Below are 11844 nucleotides of genomic sequence, written 5' to 3'. Positions count from 1 at the left end.
GTATTTGCAATCTGTTCTTTGGTAGCATTAGATATGCCACTATATATCACATTCACTGTGAGCTCATTCTGTGTCGAAACAGTTCAGGGATGTAGCCTCCCCTTAGTTACACCTCTGCTTGTCACACACCATGTGGCAGGTTTAAAATGATGAGTTCTTCTAGGCAGTGATTAGAAGGGGCTGAGTCTGTTGCTGCTGAGATGATCTCTTCTTTTTTGTGTTAGCTTCCTGGCTGTGTAATGGATCCTGGCCCCCTTTCTTTATCCCCCATACTCCTGTCCTCCTGATATGGGGTGCGGAGTGAGCAGTAAAGTGCTCCCAGAGCCTATGGAGCCCCCAGTGAAAAAAAATCCTTATTACGTCAAGCTGATCCATGCTGTAGTTCCAGTCCAGTTCTGTAAGGAACCTGTACACTCCAAGGGTGAATTTTGGGGACTGCAGGAAGAGCCCAAGAAAGAACAGGAATTGCAAGCAAAAAAGAATCAAGTTGCACGCTACAGAGCCAAATTCGATCCCAGAGTTACCGCCAGGTAAGCAATATATTAAATATTGAAATATTGAAATTTTTGGTGAAATAATTAATATTCCAAATCTTATAATAAAATTACAATGTTATATTTATAGACATCTTTTTTGTAATTTATTTTAAAAAAACAGTTAAAAAAAAAGAAAGAGCTCCTATATTTAAATGCATATATTTAAATATACTAATAATATAAAGAAAAAGTAAAAAGAAAAAAATCAGGATACGCTGTTTTCGATAACTCATTTTTTTGTTAATGTATGTAAAAATATGTATTCATAACAAGCGGACAGCATTTCTGACACTGAACTGCATTGACATGTTAGCTAAGGATTACTGCGTTACATAAAATACATTAATGGAGATTTTTTTAATAGTTAGTGTATCTTTATGACATTTAAAGCAACAGGCCACACATTTTTGAGATATATGTTCAGTCTGATCAGAACAAAATGCAGATATAGGGCCAAACTTAAAAATTGTGATGTCAGATGAGCCTAGTTTACATAGATATGTTTGAATATGTGTTCTTTCACAAGGGTGAAACGTCATCACTGGATAATTAATTCCCGATTATAATGTTTACAGACACTTAACTGGGACATCAGGATACTGTTTAAAGCAGCAGGTGGTAGGAAGTGGTTCCAAGGTGTAGTATGTAACCGTAAAGCGCTTAATCAAACCTTTCCTGTTACAGGTTTCACTGAATGTCTGACAGATTACAAAGTGACAGTAATTTATTCAAGGGAACTTCTCACTTTGAAGGCTAAAGTCACTATTTGTCCAACCTGTTCCCTTATTATTGTATGTTAATGCCTTAGTGATACATAAGGTAACGGGCAGCTTGCAAGTTGAGAAATAAAATAGTTATTAAACCTTAATTAAAGAAAAGAAGAAGTATATTTTAAAGCGGTGTAAAGTACTTAATAAATACAATAACCAGGAATATAAACTCATTATACTTTAAATTAGGTTGTTTTATTTATACTAGGGTATAGTGATATCACTAAGAATGTTCTTTAAAGAAGCAAAAAAGAAGAAGAATATCTTAAACAATTGCTTAAAATAATAAGTTGCCCTATGTGGAGTCCCCTGCTTTCTAAATCAACTCAACAGTAAGTCTTTCCACAGGGCACAAAGGGTGTAGTTTCAAATTGAGGATGTATTTTATAGTATGTTACTTACTTTGAAGGCCAAGGTGAAGGCATGATTTCCCCACATTACTTCATTAACACCTTGTCCTCTCCCCGCTACAGCACTTCAGAGATTCATGATGTCTATCTACTGGCCCGCTTGTCCTCTAAAGATCTCCGCAGAATCTGCACTCATTCTATATTGCCTGCCACCGACCCACTTACTGAAGCTTCCAACATTATTGGATTGTTCAGATTTATATCCTCTACATAGATTAGCTAAGTGAGAACACAGCTCTAGAGCAGATTCACCATTTTAGAACCTATGACTCCATGAAAGTCACTGGATCACTCCCCAAAGTTTGCATTGGGGTCCAAAGTGGTAAGTTTAGCATTCACAAAGGGCCTTTTTGTGACTACCCTAAAATAATACCTGACAGTTATTATACAATGGCCTGCTTAGGACAAATTAGCTTTTAGAGTACACAGCTCTGTGTGGTCATCTCTCTCCCTCATGTCACAATACTGTGACCCATATGGGTTGATATGATAATGTAGAAGACATTATAGAAATAAGGGGAAAAAAAGACTAGGGCAAAATTAAACAATTTAAAAAGCAATGTTTCTGGGTGGGGTTTTTGACATCCAGTAGTGCTAGCGATTATAGTTTATATAATATATTAATTTATATAATAATCTAAATCTACTATCGAAGATGTTTCTTCTTTTCGTTTTCACTATAGTAGGTTTATAACAAAATCATAACACCTCCTTCTTTGTCCTTTGTTTTACCTTATGTAACGTTACAATTAATTATAGTTCTTGTTGCCTGCTTTAATGCTTTTGCTGTAATAACATTATGCCATAAATTATTGGAATTACAAGAGTTATAAATAGACACATCATCTGTAGAACAATTGTTTATGTTCTGGCTTATTATGAGAGAGCAGTAAGGTTGTTGCAAGCCATTGAACTTAGACATAAGTTCTTTCTGTTCAAAAATCGAGGAGCCATGAAGAATTCTGAATAATGACAGCAGAAGTACTACTTGGTTTTGCAAGTCTAGACTTGCAAAGGTTTATCAGTTATACAAGGTTCTATCTGTTCTTACAACACGTTTTGTTTTTCGTGAGAATTATGGTCAAAACAGCAGCAAACAACCAGAAAATGGCCAACAGAGTCTACAGCATGTATGTGTGTATAAATACATTACAAAATAAATCAGCATAATTGTGAAACAAACTCTATATATGGATGATGAAATGAATACTAGCAGAAATAAAGAAGTAAATCTATTTTTCCTTTATAACAAAATGAGCAATTATATATACATTATCGGGATGACAACAATATGACCAATTAGATAATGTGTTCTTAGGTCTCGTGCGATCTATGGGATGTGTCACTATGTGTTTTGGCTCTGCTGGACCAATTCTGTCTGTATGATAGCCCGATAGATGAGTTGGCTATGTGTTGTACTGTTTCCTGTGGCAATGACAACTAGAGACATGTCCTTCCTGATACAAACTAATCAACCATCTGCCTTCTAATCAATCACACATCCATGCCCATCCTCTCCATGGATGTATGTTTCTTCCTGCTCAGTTTGGGCCAAATCCATAAGTGTCTATCTACACCCAGTTTTCTAGGTACATGGTCTTCCTTGGTTACATGTTTTTGTCTATGGACTCTTCTTGCTTCGTCAATGCTCTACAGAGATTCTTTTCTATACAAGGACAGCTGAAGTCCGACTGCGGAACCAATTTTGTAGTATCATGCAAGGAACTGCAGTTAGACAACTTTTTATGTAACAATGGCTGTACCTGGGTATTCAATCCCCCACATTCATCTCATTTGGGAAGATCTTGGGAGGGCATGATTGGAATTACACAGAGAATCCTTGATTCAATGTTGCTTGACCACCAATCTTCACAGCTCCTCCAAGAGACCTTAGTCACATTCCTTGGGGAAGCTTCAACCATAATCAACATGAGGCCGCTAGTTTCTGTATAATCAGTTCCTGATGCCCTAATAGTTCTGACCCCAGCAACACCACTCACTCAAAAGGTTGGAACTGCTGAAATTCTTTCTGGGAACCTCAAATGCAGCAATATTGAAATGTAATTTGGCGTAGTTGGAGGAAGGAATATTTGCTCATGCTCCAGAGCCATCATAAATGTAGGTGACCTTGTCCTTTTAAAAGAGAATAAAGTTCATCACAATGAATGGCAGATGGGTCTTGTTACTCAGGTCATGCCCAGTGATGATGGAAAAAAATATATGGTTGGGGACAAGGTCACTAGGGAAGGTGTTGAAGGTTGTTTCTTCCGGTCAATCACCAAACTAGTACTTCTTATGCCAAAGGAAGAAGCCACTTGACGGTCTCTTCCTAGGCCACAGCTCGGCGGGAAGCATTTTTGTGGATTGCCAGCTGTGTTACTCAAGATACTTTATTTTCTTAGAATATTTGTTCCACATTGGAGTATAACATGAGTTGGTGTAAATTTTGGCCTAGTGTGTCCTTCCCTCGAAGATCAGTTCCACTAGCTAGATATTCTGTCATCTTGGACTACAAGCCATCTCCAAGCCACGGGACCTTTTAAGACTTTTGACTCAAGTTCATGTATATTAAGTTTATAATTGTATTATTGTATGGTCTTCCATTCTGCGTTCCTCGTTCCAACATTTCTCTCACTGGAGGAATTCAATAACTATTGCGTTTCAGATGATTTTGAAATCTAAAGACTTCAGGCGGGGTGTGTCATGTCTCATTTTGTATTGAATCTCTTGTTTGCTGTTGGCACCTATTGAATCATGTTATTTGTCCCTGCTGGGCTCCCTAAATCAAGTTTTATTCAGCCAGCCCCTACCCTTCTCTGTCCATTATACTGTTTTGTAGCAGCAATCTTATGTAAATTGTTAGACGTACTACTGTAATTTACCTCTGTTTCTGTATATATTTACAAGGATTATCAGCCTAAAGATTAAAACTTCAACTGAGACTCCATCCTACGGGTCAGTTTTGATAAGTTCACGGTGTCTGCTGAACTTTCATTGTGTGAGTACTGGTCAATACATACTTTGCAGTTGGTCTCAGGAACTCACATCTCATAGCTTTGTTAGTGTCACTAACGGTGGGTCAGGCAGGGGATCCACGCTGCAGTACAAGGAAAGGCGTCTCCAAGCGACGATGAGAAGCTACGCAATACTGAGCTACGTAGATTCCTGGTAGAAGAATCAGCAACCAGGGGTCCCCAATAATGCAGGAACACGGAGATAATTCAAGGAGCAGGCAATCGGATAGTCGGGGTCACGAGCAAAGGTCAGGGCAAGCGGCAAACAACGGGTAGTCAGGTACAAGCAGAGTTCAGGTAACGAAATACACTGAGAAGATTAAAAACGCTAGTGAAGGCAAACAAGGCTCTATCACAGGCAAGGGATAGCTGCAAACTGAGGGTTTAAATATCCTTCTTGGTCCTAGATCCTCCTACCCCCTTAATTAGGGGGAGGAGGAAAAAAGATAAATACCCCTTTAAGACGCGGCATGAATATTCATGAGATAGCCGTTCGCGCATGCGCGCGTCCTGTCTAGATCTCTCGATCCTCGCGGGGGCGCGCGTCTAGAGGCAGGACGGACCTCACCGCGTCTCCCGCGAACGGAACGAGCAGGGGGCTGAACGCGCGGGCTGCATCTCGGCTCCCCTGCTCGAGGAAGCCCCGGAACCGCCGGAAAGGCTCTCGAGCAGGAGCCTCAAAAGCCCACCATTCCGGACTGGAAGTTTATAGAAAAGTACCATGAGGCTTAATAGCAAGCTTACAGGCAGGGTTCTCAAGTCCTGATGTATCTGTGTGTATTAATGTATATTTGTTATGTGTGGTATCTGCCGAACTTGAATTGTACAGTGCTCCAAAATGTGTTGTAGCTTAATAAATAAAAAATAATCATAATAATAAGTTTCATGGACTACAATCTATCTAATCTAACTAATACGATTTATCACTTGTCAGTTCTAGAATGTGAGTGTTTGGTAGATTGTTCTCGCAGGCTCATTTTGTGTTTTATGATTAATATTGGTGTTTTTCTCTTTCAGATATGATATCAAAGCACTCATCGGTAGGGGCAGTTTCAGTAGAGTTGTAAGAGTTGAACATAGGGCTACACATCAACCATTTGCCATAAAAATGATTGAAACAAGAGCCAAAGAAGGAAAAGAAGTTTGTGAGTCAGAGCTGAATATCCTTAGAAGAGTTAGTCACCATAACATCATTCAACTTATAGAGGTGTTTGAAGCTCAGGACCGAGTTTACATGGTGATGGAACTGGCGACTGGTGGAGAACTATTTGACAGAATCATCGCTAAAGGATCCTTTACAGAGAGAGATGCAACCAAGGTACTGCAGATGGTTTTAGATGGGATAAACTATCTTCATGGACTAGGCATAACACATAGGGATCTCAAACCAGAAAATCTTCTTTATTACCACCCAGGGGCAGACTCAAAGATATTAGTGACTGATTTTGGTTTGGCAAACTCAGGAAATAAAGGTGGAGACTGGTCTATGAGGACAATATGTGGAACTCCAGAATACATTGCACCTGAAATTATTCTAAGAAAACCGTACACAAATGCAGTGGACATGTGGGCCCTTGGTGTAATCACCTACATATTACTAAGCGGATCCATGCCCTTCGAAGATGAGAATCGGACAAGACTCTACCGGATGATCCTAAAAGGAAAATACAGCTACTTAGGTGATGTGAGTATACATCAACATTTTAATTAAATGAATTGAAAAAACAACATGCATACTCAGTTTAACATAGATTTTGGTTGTGCTATAGACAAAAGGTTTTAGGTGGATCAGAGCCTTTGTTTTTTAGTCTCTTAGATGTTCAGTTGGGGAACGCACATGCAGAAGTATTACAGTGTTTTAAAAATCATGGATCTTCTAGATCCATATATCATATATTTACATTGAATGCCCTAGATCTAACTGTGTGTAGTGTTTACACAGAGTTAACATTATTCCATTATTATTATTGTTAAGTCCAAACAATTTTTTTTTGTGGTAGGACTTCACAAAATAAAAAGTAATAAAGCAACAAAAAATACACCCACAGCATTTTCTAAATAACTTATAGTAGGTCTTTCCTTGATGACCTTGTGCAACTTTCTTTATATAAGCATACAAATACATAAAAATAATGTTAATAATCATACTCATGGATCCTATTGGAGCCAGACAGAGGTGGATGTAATTCTTTGTGGTTATATTAAATAACCTAGCTGGTACCCGTTCTGCATCATCAAGTGGAAGACAGCCAATAAGGTAGGGAGACATAAAGAGAGAACGAATGGGAGTGTGAGCGTGCAAAAGTGAGTGAGAGGGTAGGAAAACACTGTTTAAGCTACATAGTAATTTTTTTTGTTACTAATTACATTTTCTTTAAAGTTAAAATCAAAGTTTATGGCCTATAATCAGGCACGGCTTATACAGTATATATTAAATTATATAAAACTCAGATTGTGTATTGCAGTGTACAGTCGCACACTGCATGAGTATAAAATTTAATGTGCACCGTATCCAGTTTGCAGCCCCTGGCCTTAAAGTGCCAGGGCTACTTAGTCATCCCTAGGCCGGCCCAAGGAAGTGGGAGTGCTGCATACAACAAAGGTTGTCAGCTGGTGACACTGTCGATGGTGGGAAAAATTAAAAGTAAAACATCTCCTCAATAAGCTATGAGTATTTTAAACAAGATAAAAAAATGGGTATAGGGTGGTAATGAATTTTAATGAAATGCTTGAAAAGTCTCCAAATACAAATATACGTCCAAAAATATCCAGAACGCAAGAAGATTTCTTCCATTCAGAGACAGTGGATGCTGAGTGTCACAGCAAATATGCTTAGTGCTATTGCTTAAGTTAAGCATTACCTGCTCTGATTGCACTGTACCTGTCTAATGTTAATGAGTCTATAAACGTCTATAGAGACACACAGAGCTCCGTCAAAACTAATAAGGCCGCCATGCATTACCCCATAGTTAGGAATTAGTGTCAAGTTCTTTTTACATGAGTTATTTTTTGGCATTTTAATGAAGGGTTACTTATAGTTAAACTTTGCTCCTAGAGACCTGAGAGGTTATAATGGTTTACTACTTTATTGGTATTAAGGGTGAACCGGCATTACATTGGATTCATACACTTACACACAAGAAGTTAATATTGCTTTTTTATTTACTCTTTAATATTAATATGAAAAATACTTCTGTTGCTTTTAGTAGTCATGTGTGGGGGGGCTGTCAACTTGCAGCTCTATCATAATGTAAAGCAATAATTTCTAGCTCTAGAAGCTCATTTGCCGTCTATGTCACAACTGTTATCGAAAAAGACCAGAAAACCCGCTAGATTGTTATGGATATGCTTAAACCTATATACAATTTGCCTTTTTTCAACTTGATTAAACCCTGCAGCAACTTGGCATTTAAATAAATGAATTGCAGATTGAGTTTAGTTAGGTGAGCGCTGTTATGTTTCATTGAGCCTGGCCATTGCAGTGATCTCTGTAACTTAATTAACAACTTCATGTATAGTTAATAGACCCCTAAATTCTCTTTATGCATGATGGACATTTGGTTAGTAAGAAACACCGGTGCCTGTTGTGAGTACAAACTGCCTTTTACAGAGTTGAACAAAATATTGCTATTCTCTGAATTACATTTGATATGGTTAGTGGTTGCTTGTTTCTTCGTGGCAGCTGTAATCGTTGGTTAGTTGTTAATCTCTGTCTCCATTAATAATTATTTTCTTTGTAGTGCTGCCAGAAAGGGAGTAGGAAAATATCCACCGGAGAAGTCCTTTGCCTGAGGATCAAGTTCATAATAATATTAGATATATGCTCACAGTTAGACAGCAGACAATGTTTTTGGACCATCATATTAATCTTTGAACCAGATCAACACAAACAAGAACATTGACAATCTAATTAATAATTTTTATAGAACATGACCAAGAAGATCCGATGGCAGCATAATAATGTCAAGAAAAGTTTTATAATCAAAAACAAAAAAGTAAAAATAAATATGTATGTCTTGCACCCTGCAATTATGTCTAAACGGATGTGTGAATACACAAAAATAGCTATCCATAACAAAATAGAGCAACAGATATGTTGTTTTTGTAAGACTAAAGTACTAAAAATATACATATGTAACAGAAAAAGTACTTTATTATGGTATTTTGGCCAAAGCTCCCCTTCCATGTCAAGGTGGCTATGAGATGTTATAATGAAGGGATAATACAGAATTAACAATAACATAAAATCAGAAAAATACAAAGTTAACAATACCATGAACACTTTGAGACATGCGGGTACTTGAAGACGATGAGGGCACTGCTCTTGCAAGCTTAGAGATTTTTAACAAAGTTTAAGAATGAGTACGTCTATTCATACTATTTGATACATGGGTGAGACTGAGCGCAAAACACAGTTAAGGGTAAAGATGATTAATTAGCAAAATGAGTTTTGTAGCCCTGGAGTAGTACAAGATTTGCTAATGTGTCTTCTTTCGCTTTGTATCCACAACTTACTTAAAGAGGAAATATGTAGGGTGGGATTGCTATGGTGTGACTTTCATTTAGTCACGTCCTATAATGAAATTAGAGCAGTGGCATAAATGTGCAATTGCTACTAATGTCGAATTTAGTCACTGTACCTATGGTTGTAACTTTTCTTCATCTGCGTTCTCGGGTGATCAGGGGCAGGCTGGCCTAGCACTGGTGGAATTGCCCCCACTGAGGGCAATCCAGATTCATCAAACAGGGCCAGTCCAGTCACAGAGGTGGGGGCTTAGCAGCCCTATACAAGGCGACTGAGTAAGTGTATATGTGTTAGACCGTGTGTGTGTTACATTGTGGTGTTAGTATGCAGGCATCTTAGTGTGTAAGTATATGTGTTAGCGCATGTGTTTGTCTTAGTTACAGAGGGCTACTTGACTTTAGAACCAGTATATCAATAGATTTGTTTCCTTCTCATTTAATGTGTTAATTTCATTAAATTTGCTTTTTAGTGCACTGAACTCTAAAAATTTAATATGTGGGGAAAGTAACAGGTCTGCAAAGAACAGGTGTGCAAATATATGGACATATTTAAGGATCTTCCCTAGTCCTGCTTTTTTCTTTTATGGGAAAACTTCCAGGTGTCTACGTTAGGTGGGCAAGATGGGAGTGTGTGTTGGTAGGCTAATAAAATGTGAGCTATATGTGGAACTGGATTAAATAGGTCTATGTCATTCTGTTCACCTAAGAATAATAAAACATTTCTGGTTTAATAATGAGCTGTCACACCCATAGCCCTCAGGGCAGAAGAAGTCCTAGACATGGTTTTAACATAATAATGGATATCCAGTATGCTCTAGTAATGAAAATGCTCAAGAACATTGCTACCTCTTTAGGAGCCCAGTTTTGTTCCTATACAGCCTGAAGATCCTATAGGTATTTATGTGCTACTCTGGGACCCATATGTGGCTGTCCTACTGATTTCAAACTGGATCTGTCATGATCCTCAGACAAAACCAACAGATGGAGTTACAATACAGGCATATTACTACTTAAAGGCAGCTCTGTGTCAAATCATCAATTATAATAGGATCTGACTCTTTAGCTACATTCTGAATGATATTCTGGCCTCCACATCACAAGGCTAGACATTACAACAATAATATTTTTAAGATGATTTTGGATGTGCCCATTTTCTAAGACTCTTTACTTAAATTTGTTTCTATTTTTTTTCCTTCAGCCCTGGCCAAATGTTTCTAACCTAGCAAAGGATTTTATAGATCGTTTGTTAACAGTGGATTCTAATGATCGGTTATCAGCAAGCGATTCTTTGAAACATCCTTGGATTAAGACTATGGCCGCATCTTCATCCATGAAGAATCTGCACCGCTCTATCTCCCAGAACCTGAGGCGCAGAGTATCCTCCCGTTGTCATAGCTCAAAGTCAGAACAGTCCATGAAATCCGGCAATTCAAACAAATCACGCCGGATGAGAGAGATTATGGAGCGAAACTTGCGTTACCAAGCACATACTGTGTACAATGATGGATACTAGCCTGGATGGTGCTAACACGTTGCCTCTTCTAATGATATTTTTATGATATGGATACATTTAAATGAATACTTTCTATGTACATGTGTAGTGAATATAAAGCATCACCTCCATTCACAAAAATATTGAATCACAAGCCCAGTATTGTCCTTCATATTGGATGCATAATATGTAAAATATTATTTGCCGCAAAACGCTGCAATTGTAACACTGTTTTAGGTTAAAAAATACATTTATAAAAATATTTTAATACTTCAACAATGAAGACATTTGCAAGCTCAAAAAGCATGAACACTATGAGGGGGATATCTTAAAAAAATTTGTACAAAGTTTGAAAATTGATCTTATGTCCATAGCGACCAAGGGAATATTACAGCCCACTGGCTGCTATAGTTATATAGTAATAAGATCACACTTCAGGCTTTGCTGTGGCTCAGAATCCCAATACCATCTTCAGAAACTATATATAAATATGATGGCGGGGTAATTTGAAAAGTGGTCTTGTTATCATAGCAACCTGTTTATTTGTAAATAACTTTATGAGTCTGACAGTAATGTAAATAATTATAATATGGTTGTCACCAAATTTGCTTGAGTGGGGTGGTTAAATCTAAGTTTGTGTTAAAATTAAATATGGTTGTGTTTTTTGAGTCTACTGTTTGTTTCGTCTGTTTATAATATAATTTTAGTAATGTATCCTAAGTATTAGTTCACTTTATAAGGTTGGTCCTTTGAGCTTCAAGGATTGCATGGGCTAAGGCCTGGACCTGCCATCTGCTGGCCATCAGGGTCCCATACTCACCCGATCTGCCACTCCAGGCTGCACATACATTACCATCATTACATTATATTTAGCTGAACATATCCAGCCATCAGCCACGCTTATGTCATCGGGTGACCACCGGCCTTAAAGTTCAAGGGCCACCCCATCATCACCAGTCTGGCCATGCATTGGGGTTACGTGAAATAATACATGAAGTCACAAGAATAATAACAGAATTGTAACTACATGATTGCCTGCAGAGCTTACAGTTTGGGTTTGTTCATTTAAATAAAGCACATACCCCATGCCAAAATATA

At 37.9% G+C, this 11844-nt stretch overlaps 1 protein-coding gene across 1 annotated transcript; it reads left to right on the top strand.

Moving 5' to 3' along the window:
* Window positions 1–288: 288 nt before the first annotated feature.
* LOC149305521 (serine/threonine-protein kinase H2-like) lies at window positions 289–10767 on the top strand. Its single transcript, XM_089477549.1, has 3 exons — window positions 289–530; window positions 5748–6414; window positions 10453–10767. The coding sequence occupies exons 1-3, from the start codon at window positions 289–291 to the stop codon at window positions 10765–10767; spliced, it is 1224 nt and encodes a 407-aa protein (XP_089333675.1).
* The last annotated feature ends 1077 nt before the right edge of the window (window positions 10768–11844 follow it).

The sequence above is a fragment of the Sceloporus occidentalis genome, unplaced genomic scaffold (assembly GCF_023333645.1).
Source record: "Sceloporus occidentalis isolate IW3139 unplaced genomic scaffold, rSceOcc1.0.p SCAF_11, whole genome shotgun sequence".
Taxonomy (NCBI): Eukaryota; Metazoa; Chordata; class Lepidosauria; order Squamata; family Phrynosomatidae; genus Sceloporus; species Sceloporus occidentalis.
Note: the sequence above shows the minus strand (reverse complement) of the source record. Positions and strands in the feature narration are given on the sequence as shown.